This window comes from Toxotes jaculatrix, chromosome 5, assembly GCF_017976425.1.
Source record: "Toxotes jaculatrix isolate fToxJac2 chromosome 5, fToxJac2.pri, whole genome shotgun sequence".
Classification (NCBI taxonomy): Eukaryota; Metazoa; Chordata; class Actinopteri; family Toxotidae; genus Toxotes; species Toxotes jaculatrix.
In genome coordinates this window covers 25,358,064-25,374,928 of record NC_054398.1, presented here as the reverse complement: position 1 = coordinate 25,374,928, position 16,865 = coordinate 25,358,064, and the positions used below count along the sequence as shown (strand labels likewise).

Sequence of the window (16,865 nt, the reverse complement as noted above, 5' to 3'; positions counted from 1 at the left end):
TAAAGAGGAAGTATAGTAGAAGAGAGAGGGAGGAAAAATGAGGGAGCGACGAAACAAGAAGAACCAAAGTTGCTGATTTATGGATGTACCAGAGCCAAAGAAAGAAAGGAACCAAAAGTTACAGCAAAGTGAGGGAAAAAGAAAATGAAATGTTCTCCGGTGCCTGGGTTGATGAACTAAATTGTTGGTCTTCATTTAGCTTTGTTAAATGTGTCTACCTCCCATTTTGCTCAGTGTGAGATTGTTAGTTCACATTTTGGCAGAAAGGACACTCCTAAATGTTGTCCACATGCGCAACATTGATTAAATCTATCCGCTAACAAGTTAACTTGGAGAGCCGTGTTTCATGTTCAAGTCACCATGACAATAAACATCCTGCAGAAGTGTCCTTGAGCAAAACACTGATTATTCCAGGGGTATTACTCTGCTGCTGACCCTGATCTCTGATCTCTCTGGGGAGCAGAAAATTTCCCCTTTTAAAATCAGTACATATGGACAGCATTTTACAAGAGTAAGTAAGAACTAAGTAGAAGTAGAAATTATTTCTTTATTACTTAAAGTCCTTTTCTAAGAGAAGGGAGAAGGATGTAAGGCCCTGACACACTAAGGCCAGTGTCGGATGTGGCTGACCTCCTGGTATAGTTTTTGTTGGCACTAGTCGGCCCTAATTGGTGGCTTTATGTTCAACTGAGCATATTAAATTGCTGATGGAGGCAACTACTTGTAGTTGCCTGAGTGGCTGCTCCGCGTAGAAAATCAGTGATTTAACCCACTTATTGTCCATTTGCACCACAGGGATGTTTGAACTAAGGACCCCTTTCTAAGACATTCAAAACCTTACCTGTGTTTCCATTTGAGGACTTGGCATCTAACTTTAGTTCCTCTCTTACAGTTCTTTTAAATAATTTCAATTTTTATTTCATTTTGAGGACCAAAATGTCTCTTCTCTGGGGGTAGTACCTGGCCCAGGGACTATTGGGTTGGCGCTTTGTGTGGAACATTGGTAACTGACCAAGCACAAACCTCAGGCTGCTACAGTTTGTGAAAGTTGGGCTCGGACTCCCAATCACTGTGAGTGTAATCAGCATTTCAAACAATACCATTGTTTTTTAATCTGTTAAAGGTCTAATCTGCCTTATTTTCAGTCCTTTTTCTTTATTCATAGCAAAGCAAAGCAAAGCAAAGCAAAGCAAAGCAAAGCAAAGCAAAGCAAAACCTCACAATGCCAGGTGCTTGTCAGCTAGATGCTGACTGTACTTGTTACAGTGTGTTCATGTACACGTTGTAAATGAAGACAGAATGTGATAGAAATGTTGGATTGGTCAGCCTTTGCGGGCTTTGAGGTCAGTGTGGTGTGACAGGGCCCTAATACGGGAGGATATGGGTTATAATTTGGGGTAGAGGTGGCTGCCTGGTACTACATTTACAGCCAACAAACTGGCAGAGCATCCAGACTAACAGAGGCTAAGCAGGACTCCAGACTGTTAAATAAAGACATATTGAAGGCAAAGGTAATTTGTCTAGGTCACCACAACAGCCCAGTGTAACAGGTGAGGGAAGGTATGCAAATAAAAAAAAACCTGGCTTATGTCAAACACATTAAACAGTGGCTCTGTACCTCATGGTAAACACCATTAACGACATCAGGACAAGGGCTAGAAATGTGCGTGTGGGTGTATTTGCATGGGTGTGATCATGTCTGAGTGTGTACACTGATGTCCCAGGTGTGAATGTGTGTGATTGTGTATGTGTGCATCCGATGGGGTTAATGCCTCCAAAGCACATGTTCACTTCAGACTGAGTCTATTTGCTATGTGGGTGTTTGCAGAGTGAATTACAGCCTAGTCAGGAAAACATGCTCCTGCCACCTCAACAACACTCTTGTTTAATGGCATGCTTATTTTGCACTCTCCCCCGCTGCCTTTGCTTTTTGTCTCCGTCTCTTTATTCATCTCTTTCTGATGAGGATGAGACCCTAACTAACTTGTGATGAAGGTATGGTTATTGTCGGAATGACAGATCAAATTAAAAACTGGAGGTAGATATAGAGTTCTTTATTTTCGCTCCAGATTTCAAAGGCCTAACAAAACCATGACCGACCTGTTGCATTTATGTTGTAATAACCTTGACTCAGTACATTTAATCTTATGTAAAATCAACACCTTGTTTGGTGTAAACTTTCAGTGCCCTTTTGTTGTCATTGTCACAACGCAGGTGAGTTTGCTTTGTCCTCTTATCTTGGTGTGAAGAAAGCCGTGACAGGACTGAAGGGGTGTCTGACGTTAACGATCAACAAGGTTTGTGTCAGGTAATATTTACTGTCACTTAGGGAGAACGGCTGTAAAGTGCGTCTGACCTTTGCAGGAGCTACATAATTGTGGCTTTGTGAATTTTCAGTGCAGTAACCACTATCATTACACTGATCACCATAATTCTGATTCTTAATGAATTTCTGGATCGCTTCAATTTTGCCTTTTAGAAGTTGCTATATTACTTGCTTAACTGCTGGTAGCCTCAGTGGCTCTACTAAAATCAGTGTTTTCTCTGGTATATCCAGAGTAAACAACATAACTTCCACATTAATATCACGTCCCTCATTTTCAAGTCCTTATTCTTTAGTTAAGTACACTAAAACCTTAACATAATGTTGATTATCTCCATTAATAGCGACCAAAACCTGGCCCATGCTCAAAACTGAATAATAAGAGTGCCCTGCCTTAAATATGCCAGAAATGTGAAATATCCAAGTGGAAAATATATATAGGAGCACGGGAGCTGTGGAAAGCCATAATAATCAATTACCCACCACGAGGGAGGGCTGGGACATAACCTTCTCAGAGGCAGCCAAATTTAATTTCCTGCCCCTTGTTGGTCTGGTAATGCCATGTTAATAGCTTCCTGCTCTCATGCATTATAGCCACACTGCCACACATGCTTGTTTATTTCCGCGACAGCCTGCCTGCCTAACCTCACTGTTACATGGATGACCTACTCTCAGCAGTGAAAAGTACACACAAACAAACACACACACACACACACACACAGGCAAGCGCAGCATTTATATGACTCTGTTGTAATCACTGTCAAGAAAACTGCTCAATTGTTTGTGAAAAAGAAAAGTTTTCCTTACTGCATTCTGCAAATCTACTTTGTAGGTTGTTCACATAATATGATCCTTTTAGAAGGAAGGATTTCTCTTATCTCTGCACCTTGCAGGTGGTTGAAGTTTAGTCAGAAATGCCCACACTGATAGTGCGATTCCACACACTATCATGATTAACATCAGTCAGACCTTGGCAGGAACATGTATCACGTCACACGCATCCTCATGTGCATTCAGTCAGAGCATGAGATACAAACAAAACACTGCTCCTTCTCCGCTGACTTGTGTGTAAGAGTGTGTTGGTTTGCCTTTTGTGTGTGTGCGTGTGTGTGCAGGTCAGTCTGTGTATGTGGTCCTGTGTCCTTGTGTGTGTGTGTGTGTCTTCGGTTACATCCCTAACATGACAGCACTGGGAATTTTCATGGGAGTGGCAGGAAGCTTAACCTCGGTGTCCCATCCCAATGACTCATCTTTGACATGATGTTATTATAGAAGCAGGTGGAGTGTCCTCTTAAAACACGGCACAGGGACACCAGATCACGGGCAGACACTTTTTCACAGAGGCAAGCGAGTTGGACTAATTGCATTTACACCTGGGTGTCTGTAAGTGAGATCTGATTACAGATTCACTCGACCACCTGCACATACGGCCGTTGGTTCGGATCTTATTTCAGTTGCAATCTGTGCTGCATACGGTTACAATTGTTTTAATAACTGTTATTTTTACATCATGCCTTTGACTTCCATGAGTTTATTATTTAAATATTATGTTATCAAATGACTGCATCCAGCCACTGCCACTGAAACACAGACTCATGAGTCTCCTTTACTTATTTGGACATTTGCAGCCGTTGAGAGACTCTCCTTTCCTTTAGGTTGTGCCTTGGATCGACCTAATCATGGGTTTGTAGTCCAGTCATCATCAACATTAGTTGGCTGTTTCCAGCAACTAGTGATAATGAGGGCTTTTCAGCTGGCGCTGGTCCAGGTCACGACTTGCACTCCAGTGTGGCTCGTTCCTCTTAAAGGGGCGGGGATTCATTCAAGGCGTCTTAAGGCTGCATGCTGGAAACGAAGAACAGGGTGAAATAGCTGTTGCTGTCTCGTGGTCACAAAATAATCCACTTCATGGCCAATAAAGCCTGTTTCCACACCAACGCTGCGAGTGCTTGACTCGCAGCGTTTGATGAACACTGGGCCACCTTTTTTTTGAAGGATGCTTTCATCCAGAGCCCTCCATTGTCAGTAATGCATCCATTTTTAGCACGAGTGGGAACCTGTAACCCTATCAGTGTAAGTGCTGTGCTCTACTCATTAAGCTACACAGGACTGAAAACACCTACATATTTCACATTAATACATTACTTACAGCCTCTGAAACATCATCTAGCAACTTATAAATGCAACAGTCCACTGGCTATGTGGAAAATGTCGTATACAAGTCAAAAGTAAAACCTTGACCCTCTGGTCTCTTTACGTGTCCGCATAAACCCTTATTCATGATCTCCCCATTCTGCTGTTTAGCTTTTGTGGAGAAGCTGATTGCACAACACCATGACAAGTATCTCGCTTGGTACAGCAATTCTTTTCATTGCTGCCCTGATAAAAATATTGAATAGTGTTTTCAGGATCTTTAAAGTTTGTGATGGATGTTAGAATGTAGATTTTAATCATTTGGCATGCTACCTCAAGGTTAAATGGTTAAATGGATTGTTTGCAGTGTTTGGGTGTTTAGTTGTGAATGAGATGTGTGTTGTTGAGACAGAGGTGCAGTCTCAGTTGCTGTGCATTTCTTTGATGATTTGTGTTTTCAGATTTTTCAGAGGTTCCCATCTGTCCACACAACCATCTCCTCAGATAAAATTAAGAATATCTTGCTCCTGGATACGAGCGATGAGATTGATTGGAACGATCGTGTTGCACCTCTATCTGTTTCTTTTTTACCTCCCTCTACTCCTTTCTCTCTCTGTGAGCTAAGCAGTGCCGGGCGATGAGTCATCCTCATTCTTGGTGGGATTCGGCGACAGATGCTCACACATTCATCCTGCAGAAGTGGGTCAGAGTGCCAAGTTCTTCTTCACACTCACATACAACATTCCTCCTCCTTCTCTTTCAGTTGCTTTATTCCTCCATCCTCTCACACTGTCCCCTGTCTCACTGAGATCATTTTTGTTTCTGTCTCTGTCTGCATCACTCACCCAGGATCTTATATCCCAATAGGCAACAAAAAAAAAAACCAAACTGGAGAGGGATTAGAGTTTAGTCCTACATTTCCACTGCTTTTGAACAGACCACAGTGATTGGACCCCACTCATTGATCAGCAGCACTCATCAATCCCTCCTAATACATTATATTTATTTTGGGCAAAGCAACACTACAGAATTACTTTGCCTCATAGTTGTTAAGACACATTATGTGCTACAAAATGTCTCAACAAGAGAGAAGGGAGGGATTGTCTCTGAATTTTGAGGTATTTATAGATCCCAGACGATGCATCCTCAGTATAGCCTCAGCTGTACTTTGTGTTAACTGCTAATTGTCACGTCTAGCACTTGATTCCAGTTATGTCTTTTTGTTGTGTTCCTGTTTTATTTTGTAGCTCTAACTCTCTGTCTCTTTTCAGAATTACTTCCTGCCCTCCTGTGTTTCCCGCCTGTTTGATTACCTGGCTCCACCCTAATGTGCTGCACCTGTTTCATATTGTCTCTCCATCCCTTCATGTTTTTAAGTTGCGTCTTCCCCTTTGTTCTCTGCCAGTTCGTCTTCGTCCTTTGAGTCAAGCGTTCCATCAGTTTTCCTCGTGTGTTTTTCCTGTGATTATTGACCTAGCTTTTCCCTTGTTTTTTCTCGAGTTTGCCTATCGATTTGGATACCTTTGCCTGATTCTACTGACTACCGTGTACCAACCCCTGCCTGTTAATATACCTGCCTTTACTCATCTGAGTCTGCGTTGAGTTGTGCATTTAAGTCCCTGGTCCGAGCCCAGCCTGATACTAATTAATGAATATTAGCATGCCAGCACATTGAGCTAATATAGTGAACACGGTAAACTTTATGCCTGCAGCACAGTGGCATGTTAACATTATCATTGCAATGGATTAAGGCCTTTTTCTCTCACACAGAGTTGTATTAGTAAATTATTACCCATTGCACCTTTAATTTTATTCACAGTAGAAGTGTTTGAGTGTGTATATAAACAGATTGATTACCATGGCATTGTGCAGGTCGGGCATTTTCAGAACCAAAAGTCTACTTAATACATTTCATATATATTGAAAGTGTGCATTAATTTGTTTTAGAATACAAGTTATACATAACTGACCATCTATTATACAGTCTTCCTCCCTCGGTCTCAATTTTTATGTCTCCATCTGCCAATGTTCACACATTTTCAGTGATACATCTTGTCTGCCATCGGGATTGAATCCACACCTTCCATCCAGTGGCATTTATGCATAAATTATCAAATAAATGCTGACACGGTGGTGCAGTGAGGACCCTTGTTACGTAAAGCCTCCGAGTGAGAAGCATTTGTTCTGAATAAATGGCTGTGACACTGCATTCATTCAGCAGAATTTGTATTTATGGAGGACTTATTGTGTGTCTGTTTTGACTTGGACATGGAATTTGTCTTATATGTAAAACAGGTACACACAGTATTCCTGGATGGATTTGTTTGTGTGTGTTTTGTGTCTCTGTAAAGGTGTGTAAATGTGATTTTAATGTATGGTTATGAGAGCAGCTGATTTATTCTGAGAGAGAAAATGCAGTATGAGCTTGTGTGTGTGTACATGTGTGTGTCATTAAGTTTGTGCGGTTGTGAACTTCAGTAAAGGCTCTTCTATGATTATCTGATGCCATGTACATGTGTGTCATGTACTGCGTGTGTGTTTGCAAGCTCCAGTGTGTGCTTCAGTGTGTATTTTGTTCTCTTAATGTTTGCTCATATTAAAATTGCTTTTTTGTTTGTGTGTGTGTGTGTGTGTGTATGTCTGTGAATGTGTGTATGTCAGAGCGATATCTGGCGCAGCTGCCATTGAACCAGGACAGGACGGTGCTGTCTTTTATTGGCCATGGTCGAGGTGTTTACTGGCCCCATTCATGTGTGTGTGATGCGGTCAGAAAACACACTGTATTTAATGGCAATCCACCGCCGAGCAGGATATTTTCGTCTGAGTGTGTGGGTGGCTGCTGTGCGGATGTCAGAGACAGACAGAGGAGAGAGAAGGAGGAAGGGTGAGAAATAAAGAGGATGTATCCACTTCCTCAAAGCCACATGAACCCCCTATCGGCTTCCTGCTCGTCTTTCAGCTCCAGCTTTTTTAAAAAAACGTTAACGTCGCCACACCTCTGACAGAGATCCTGTTGTATCGCATCAGTGGTGCCAGCTAAATTATAGCTACGTGACTTGTATCTGTGTGTATGTGTTCATGTGGCTGTGTGCTTTTCCCAGTGTGCATGTGTTTTGGTGTGTCAGTTTATGTCCACATGTGGGTGTGAACATCCTTAACTGTGTGCATATGTGTGTGTGTGTTGTGTTTGAAGAGATACAATGCCATGGTGCGGGTGTGGATTCTGCACCTGGGTACATGACAATTAGGTGTGGGAGAGATGAATGGAAAATGAATCCTCTGATGTGGTGTCTTGGCAATACCGGCAGAAAACAGAGGCTTCAGATCGCTTGCCAGTTCTAGCTGCCACCTGACTTCCTGTTAAAGGTTAAAGGTCAGGGTTGGGGGGGTAGGATGTTGTGTGTGTTAATGCTCATTACCACACAGGAAACAGGTTACTGTTTGATTTGACATTGGATACCTATGCTGCTGCTACTACTATTGCAAATAGGAATACGAGTAGTACTGCTGCTGTTGCTACAAATAAGAGGGTATTCGTACTGAAAACAACCCTGTGTTAAAAAAAAAAAAAAAAAAAAAGGGTCATGCGTTTATGAGCGTGTGTTGCTTCTGGTGCTGGTGAGACGATGAAGTACAGTCCAGGTTGTCCAGTTTGAGTAACAGAGCAGTCCATGATATTATAAGAGGCTGCATACGGGGACTGACCTGGTACAAATAAATGAGGAGGCTTGGTTGCTCACCCAGGCCCTAAGGCAGCGTTCGGACCAACAGTAGCCCTACATGAAAAAACACAGACTTCTCATTTGGCTGAGTGGAGCCAAACCGACAACACAGTGGTGCTGCATAAGCTGTGGTGTTGGACAGTCACATATATGCAAACGCATATGCCTTGATCATTTTGTAACGTGAACACTGGGCTAACTAAGAATGCTGCTGCTTGCCTGTGCAACCAGAACCTGACTGCAGTTCCCTCTTGCAGTTTCTGTAATTTCATGCAGCGGAGGTGCCTGAAGGGATCATTGGAGGGTGTTTTTCCATTTTAACATTTGTTCCACATCTGGAATCATTTGTTTTCGCTAAAGCATGTTTTTTGGTTGTTTTTATGATACATAGACATGTAATGAACACAAAGAGGCGTGACTTGGAGCAAACTGGTGTTGCAGAGAGATGTGACACTACATTGTGCTGTTGATATTTTGTCACTGTGTGTCACTTCTGTGGATGAGGAGCTGGAGCGAGTGCAGGGTCTGCTCTGGAATTGTTTTTAACAGTGCAGAGGTCAACAAAACAAACTCCTCTGGCAGAAAGGTTGAACCTGGTAGAGGATAAAATGATTGCAACAGAGCTGTTTAAGAGTTGAGTTTGGTGTCTGATAAGCTTTTACACTCAGATTAAGTCACCCTGGATCATATTCCATTGTCTCACTGGTACCTAAAACAACACTTTGACCCCAGCACAGCTCCTTGCATGTTTTTTAATGCAGTTACACTTTTGGTCTTAATTCTCTTTTTTTTTTTTTTTTTTAGTCAGATCTTGTCTCTTTGTGTTGACGAGTTAGATTTATGTTTGTAAGTGACATGTATCCGGTGATAGTGTGCGACAGTCAAATCATGACTATGGATGACATGTGCTAGCATACATGTCACAGATGATGAGCGTGAGAATGAGAAGGGGACAGAAGGCAAAAACCATAACTGCTTTCCTCTGTGTTTCTTTTTACCAGGCTGTGGGGTGAGCAGAGCAGTGAAGTGAGACGATGAGCTAAAGATATAGTACCACATATGCAAGCGACACAGATCTGATACGAAAAAAACAGACTCGGTTTGTACAATCTTCTGTAAAGAAATCAGATCTGAGCCACTTCAGCATGTAATGTGGACGTAGCCTTAGGGGTTCACCAAGTTCAAGAGGGTCGCCTCTGTGCGACTGTGTGCTGAGAAGACCAGGGCCTTGAGTTCTGTTCATAATCAAGGGAAGAATTCCGGAGAGTGACTCCAGCTGTGTGAGTGTTTGTGGCAGTAGTTGTTGAGTGAATAATTGTTTTTGTGTGTGTGTATGTGTTCGTCTTTTGGTACAGATGGCAGCCAACACTACGCTTGTGTACGTGCCACCATTAATGTTTGCTTGACATGCATGTGTGTTAGTGTCCAGAGGGCAGTGATTTTCTTGTGTGCGTTGGTCTGCCAAAAAATAGGAAAGTGAAACCAGGGTGGAGGGTCAGAGCCGTCTAATGCCTGCTTTGATTTTTAACAAGGATTTCCTCCCTTCATGGAGTGTGCTTTATTAATGGAATTACATGGCATCCTGTGACCAGGAAACGCTCCCTTCCCATCAAAGGCCCAGTTTCAGTACCACACCAAGATAGCATGGATGTGCTTTTGCTGAGATCGATAAAACAGTCAAAAATACATGGAGATGGGCTTTACTTTACAAAATGGGGGAGAATGACAAACAGCCAGGTGTGTGTTTTTGCATGGTATGCCACAAGAGAATTCGGTCATGGCAAAACATAGCTAGAGCTTGATTTACATATTGTAGATGGAGAATAGGAAATTCAGTCCGAACATGAACTCCTGTGACTGACAACACATATTTTGTTTGTCTTTTAGAATTGAAGTTCACTGATTCACTCACAAATACAAGATTACTTTTTATTTCATCTCATTCTCGTTCCTCTCATATCCCCCCAGATAAATCCACGCTGCCGTGTGCCATCATGACATACTGGATAAAAGGCACAGGGGGAAGTAAAGCAGTGGTTTATTTACCACACTCTTAACAGATGGAGCTTGACAGTTGCTAATAGTCAGTTTCCTGTGTGCGCCACAGCCAGCGACAAAGTGAACCACCCGCAGACCTGTTTGATTGGCTGATTGTTTGAAGTACTCACGCCACTCCGCTGAAAGAGCTCACAAAATATTACTAATTGGACTGTGCTGAGCAGAAATGTGTGTTTGTGTATTTCTGCCTGTGTGTGTTTGTGTTGGATCGACATATTCTGTAAAGACCAGAATACTGTTTCTGTTTTGTTCTAAAATCATGCCCGAAGGGGGAACGCCAGACGTATCAGCACCTAAACAACTAATCATGTTACTGGTAGTTACCATTGTTAGCACGTGCCCCTGAATGCCCCACAGATTATTTTAAGTATCATTTTATAGGATTTGTGCTGTCACGCGCTTATAATATTTGTTGCACTATGGTCGACATGTAAACACAGCCAGTGCTTGGGATCATGAGGGCAGACAGCTCAGTGTGAATGCTAAACATCATGAGGCTCGAGAGCCCATCTGTGTCCTCTCCAGTGGGAAGGATGCTGTGATCAGCATGACAGACCACCATTTGAGGCATGCTCGCCGTGCTGATTTACATTTACAGTTCAGATTTCAGACATTTAGCTAGGGTGTGATAAAGTCCAGGGGTGTGTATACAGAATATATGAGTGTTGGATGTATTTTTGAAAAGGACTGTGTTTTATTTTCAAACTAAGATGTGCACCATTTTCATTATTCCATTATCATTTTTAAATGACTGACCTTTGGCAGGAAGAGTGAAGACAGTGAAGTGTACTCTGAGTTACTATCTTTGGAGCACCTTTGCTCATAACATGAGGAGGATTTTTCGCTGTTAAGTAATAAACATCAGGCCGTTTTTTTGAAGACGAGTATGTGGCCTCAGGTAGAACAGGGAGGTAGTGAGGGGAGGCGCAACATCAGAGAGGCCCTTCAATTAAGATCAAACAGCTTTTTTATGTAAGGGTCACAGTGTCTGAGGTTTCCTGCCAAAAGAGAGAGCGTAGCTAATTCGGGTGTTCATGGTAATCATGTTTTTGATCAGACATCTGTGATTTGATTCAGAAATGGAGGGGAGACTATTTTTGATCTCTCCCATGAGGACGCTTTTGATCGTAAACATCAAAGATTCTGTTAACATTTTAACGTGGGCTGCTCTTCTGATAACATTTCCGTAATAGGTAAATCTTCTGCAGCCATGCAAACAGGTAACATGCTATCAAAAATATTAGTAGTGAATAATCATCGGTGCTGGTTTGACAGTGGATACTCAAGTCAGCGTCATCTCTCGCTTTACATCTGATTATCAGCACTTCAAAAAAAAAGACAAAAGCTGCGGTGAGAGGTGGAAACAGTTTGAAATACCACAGATAGCATGTCGTCTACACTGTGAAACATTTACTCGGCTCACGACACAAAACATGCACATTATAATCAAGAATGAAGAATATTACAATCTTTCTTCTGCCCCTTCTGACCTGGTAACCTTTTGCCAAACATTCTGCGTTGAGCCTCTGTCTCCCACAGAATATAATGATGTACAACAGCTCTCAATTCCCCAGTTCCAATGTGGAGACAACATGGACATTGTTGCCTCACTCTGAGTACTGGGGCACTGTCACGTCGCTCCCGCTGGCCCCTTATTATCGGAGCGGCTAGTTTCTGCTCTGCTCTGCTCCGCATTGCCACCCCGGCCTAACCACCCACTCATCTCCCATCGGACAGAAACCCCCCAGCAGGCAGCGAGCCATCACCACATTCCTGCCACTACTGACCGCGGTTACAGCGAGCCACGACCCCTGACATACCACAGAGCTTAGTGGAGAATCATAATCATAAGGGTCTTCTGTTTAGATGTTATGCTTTAGCTTTGTGTAGTATTATAATTAATCTCTTGTTACACTGATTTTTGCACTACTGGATTTTTGCTCACAGAGCTTCTCTGCTTTCATGTGTTTGCATGTGCCTGTATTTTGATGTATGTGTGTGTGTGACTGATTGACACTTAGGGGGGTGGGGGGGGTATCCTGCCTGTTAAACGTTTGATTGCACCCAAACTTCCTGGCGGAGGGGGGGTGGTACAGAGGGATGGAGGTCTGGATCTGCTGAGCGTAAATGAACTGAGCAGATGTTGTCCAGATGTGGCCAAGGAGGAGGGGGCTGCAGGATGAAGAGAGAAGAAAATAAAGAGAGAAATGAGCACAGATATCAAGAGAGACTCACGGATAACACACTGACAGCTTTGTTCACCTCCACTCAGGAGTTAAGAGGAACCCTCCCTCCTCCTTTCTTTACACACACACTCATACACTCCTCCTCTCCTCCTTCCAGCCCTCCCTCCTCTCCTGCCTCCCTCTATGCTCTCTTTGAAGTGAGGACAGTGCTCAGGAAGCGAGCTGGAATCGATTGCTCCATGCATTAGGCTAGGAATGTGTGACACCCTCCTCCTCTTCACCCCTCTCTTCCTTCCTCCTCCATCCTCCTGACACATCCCTCATTTATTTCCCCCCCTTCTGTTCCCCTTCATGCACTTCCACCTTTCACACAAGACACTGCTGTTATTTTGGCTGAAAGCCCAACTTTGCCTCACTTGCTGCGGATTATTAGAAGAATCTGGACACTGATCTGAGTACAGTTGTTGAAAGTGTCGTCACTTGCGGTGTTTTTGAGAGAGTGTCGGCGTGCTGATCAGAAGCACAGGAAGGTAGCTCAGATTGTGCTGAAAGGATTAGATGATTGTTACTTCATTACACATAAAATTTAATCGGTAACAATTTTAAAATTGATCGACTGCGTCATCTATCAAACAAAAACACCAAACATTCTGTGGCTCCAGCCTCATAAACGTGACGATTTGTTGCTTTACTCTGTTCTGCATAATTTTAAATTGAGCTTCCTTGGGCTTCGGACTGTTGGTCAGACAAAGCAAGTAATCTGGAGACATCGCTGTTGTCCTTGGGAAGTAATTATGGGCTGATTAATGGATTCATAGACATGATTATCACTTGCAGTCTAAGGCTGTGATTGCTTTGTTCTGCAGTCAAAGGTACAATAGTCTGTTTTCACAGTGAAAGGACAAAAAGTGTTAGTGAGTTAGCTGAAGAGCTTAGATGGATCTTTTAAGCATAAACTATGTATCTGCTCTAGTCCTTCTAAAGCTGACTCCTATCCGACAGTCACTTTATCAATAGATCAATACGCTTTAAGCCAGTTTAGGAAACTTTTAGATTAGTTTGTCTCGACTTGACTTGCTTGTCATATTGGTATAAAATTCTCATTAAAATCAAAGCGGACAGCTTGTGAGTAGAAAGTTGCTTGTTTGAGTACCAGGCTCCCGGGTGTCGGTATAGGTGTCCTTGAGAAAGACACCTCAACACTTTGTGCTTTAGAAGAGCTTCTCGGCCGACCCAGCTAGAGTACTGCACCTGTACTGTAAAGCTACTGTTGTGCATGTGTGAAACTATTTAAATGTGAAGTCATGCTCAGTCGTCTCTGCCTGGATAAATGATGAACAAGGGAAATGTGTCCCTGGTTAAACTGAACATAATGTTCTCTCTCTCTCTTTTTTTTTTTTTTTCCAGTCTCCCTCACCATGTGTTTTTCTTTACTCATGAAAGGGAACATTTTGTCAAGAACACTCTCAATAAACATATAGGTCAAATAAAAATGAAGTAAATTTCCTCAGTCTTGCTCTTTGGCTGTAGCTCTCTCTGCTTTAGAGTGCAGATGACCTTGTGAACTTGCCTTTAGCCAGCAAGTTAGTCAGTCAGTCCCAGAGTCTGTCGTTCAGTCAGTAATCCAGCAGTGTGAGTCATCTACCTCTTCTGTCTGCCAAGTTACAACAGGCTCAAGGCCTACTCTGATACAACAATGAGACAGGAAGGATGTTGGCTAACCCTGCCTAGCATTATGTATCACTATTGCATATTAGTCAGTCTAATTATTACTCTGTTACTTACTGTTTTATTGTCTCTCCCACTTTGATTCCCGTACATTTCAAACAGGGCGATGAAGCCGAGTAGATTTAGGTTTGTGGTGTGTAATTAGTATTATTATTCCCATTTGAAACTTTGACCGCATTTAGTGCTTACACTTCAACTGACGTTCCCTCCAAGAACCAACATTTTAAGATATTATATCTGTTTCAGCTGCAGTTTTACAGTGGAAGTGAGCTCGCCTAAATTTTCCTCAGATGAGTTCTGCCTTTCTATTCCTCCCTCACTCTTTGCTTCCTGTACATTTCCAGCAGCCTGTTGAAGCAGCCTGGACACTTAGGGGCGCCTTTAATGGGGTATTATTGTGAGAGCCCATTGTTTTCAGTGGCATGTCCTCAGTTAACTGTCAGGGTATCACAAAGGTGATTTGATTTAATGCAGGTTTCTTCTGGGACACAATGCAATTGATGAGGGCAAAAAAAAAATCATGGCAGACCTGAGCCCAGCATTTATGTCAAAGAAAACACCCGCACAAAGATCAGTCAGCTGAAGACCAGTCTTTCTTTCTCTCGCTTTCATCTCCAGCTCTTAAACGGTCGGACACACTTGACGCCCACGCAGGCCGCCGCCAACAGTCAACACTCCAACGGTTTGCCGGCGCGCCATGTCGCCACTTCAAGAGTGGAAGGAAGGAAGGGGGACGGAAGTGCCGGCAGGGCAGGTGTGTCTGCTGGGAGCCAGACTGGGGCTGGCGGGGGAGGAAGAGGAAGGAGAGAGGAAGAGGAGAGAGGGGAGACGCACCCCCTTGAAGTTCTCTCCGGTCATCCATCAAGTCTGGACTCTACCCTGGGGCACATTGTGCAACAGTTGGACATTCTCACGCAGGTCAGTTGTTTAGTAAAGCTTCAGACAATCAACTCACGGCACTGGCAGGTTGTGAAATCCCCAAAGAGAATTGTAAAAATGGGGAAATTAATATGAAGGTGTGAGATGTGGGCCAACAGTTTAGACTTGAAAGTTGATAATCCTTCCACTACAGGGCTGAAACCCAGTGTCAGGTCACTTTCACCAATCAGAGTGCCGTCGATATAAGATGCAGTTGGGAATCTGATATATTTTTCTTGGTGAGAAAGGCATTTGAAACAGGTTACTAATCTCCTCTGGTGAACATGTGGCATTTCCCAAGGTCCAAATCAAACAAAGAGACAAAAACCAAACACAGGAGCCACTAGAAGCCGATTTTATGGTTCACCTGCCCCCTTCAGCACCTGTTTGAACAGGTGTCACAGGTAGCTTTACTGAGATATATTAGGCTAATGATTTAGGCGGATGAAGCACCGCGACAAATGATAATTTCTGTATTTATTTCAGTTTTTACTTTCTTCTTCTTTATTTAACAATTATTTTTTCAGACTTTTTAAAAATGTTCTTTGAATGAATAAATACCTGAGTATTTTGTTTACACAGAGTAACAGTGCAGAACAGCTGTTGTGGCACTGACTTTGACAAAACTGCAATCTAGACATTATAAATGTTTTATTTAAAAAAAGATTTAACCCCCTTTGTATAATCCTATAATTAGAAGAGTGATAGATAGAATGAGCTACTCTCGGCAAAAGTGTTCCTGTCGTGAAATCAACACTATGTCGTGTCACAGAAACTAAAAATCCTCTTCTCTTCTGTCTCTTACATTCTTTTTCCATAATGGTGACAGGTTTGGTTTCAAGGCTCCCAGACTGATCTTTGCTCTCCTGAATTTCTACTTCTATAATGAATCTATGACCGCTTTATAATTATTATACCCTCCCACCTCACATCCTCACTTCACACAGACTGTTTCAGTGCTAGAGGAGCGTCTCACCCTGACTGAGGACAAGCTGAAGGAGTGTCTCCTCCACCAATCCAGGATTCTCAAGGACGTGCGAGCATCAGGGGAGAGGCGGAGGACGGAGAGCGAGGGGACAGATGGATCACCTATCCATTTCACTTGAGGAAGACTTCACCCTCTCTCAGACTGCAGCACAATCTCAGACTGAACAGTACTGCTTAACTAAGACTGCTGGACATGGGTGTGTGTGTGTGTCTGTGTGTGTGTGAGATACTAAATGTCCACCTTGGTGGTCTTTCTCAGGGGTCAATAGGTTAATCATCAGGATTTGGCCAAGGGCCGAAGAGAGAGAGAGAAAGAGAGAGAGCGTGTGTGTATGTTTGTGTGTGTGTGTGTGTTACCAACATATTTTTTCTCTGTCTTTCTTCACCTCTTAAGAATATCCAGCTGTACAGCCAAGCAGACATTCCATTCCTGTGTGTATGTGTGTGTATTGATATGGATGTTACGTCCAGTCCGAACAGCTGCAGCTATGAAAACAGACGGTGCTTGTCCCTGTGTGTGTGTGTGTGTGTGTGTGTGTTTACAAGTATATATTTGCGTATTAGCACATATTTTAGCAGTTGGTTGCTTTTGCAGTAACATTTTTCACTGTGCTCTGTTTGCATCTCTGCATAATGCCAGGTGATTTTTAAACCAAGCTGCGGTACATGTTGCCTCAAATACACCTCCTCATATAAATATAATTTATATGAATAAATGATGCACTATATTGCTCTAATGTTGTTAGTATTGTCTGTATCTCCGTCCAGACAACAGCTTCGATTTTGACATAAAGTAAGGTAGTTAGAGTG

General features: G+C 42.8%; 1 protein-coding gene across 1 annotated transcript in view; it reads left to right on the top strand.

Annotated features, from left to right (window-relative positions):
• Positions 1-16,774, top strand: part of poc1b (POC1 centriolar protein B) — a 40,719-nt gene extending 23,945 nt beyond the window's left edge. The window contains exons 11-12 of the mRNA XM_041038267.1: positions 14,769-15,068; positions 16,016-16,774. Coding sequence (XP_040894201.1) covers positions 14,769-15,068; positions 16,016-16,174 — 459 coding nt within the window. The 3' untranslated portion in view covers positions 16,175-16,774. The remainder of the gene's footprint in view (positions 1-14,768; positions 15,069-16,015) is intronic.
• Positions 16,775-16,865: the final 91 nt, after the last annotated feature.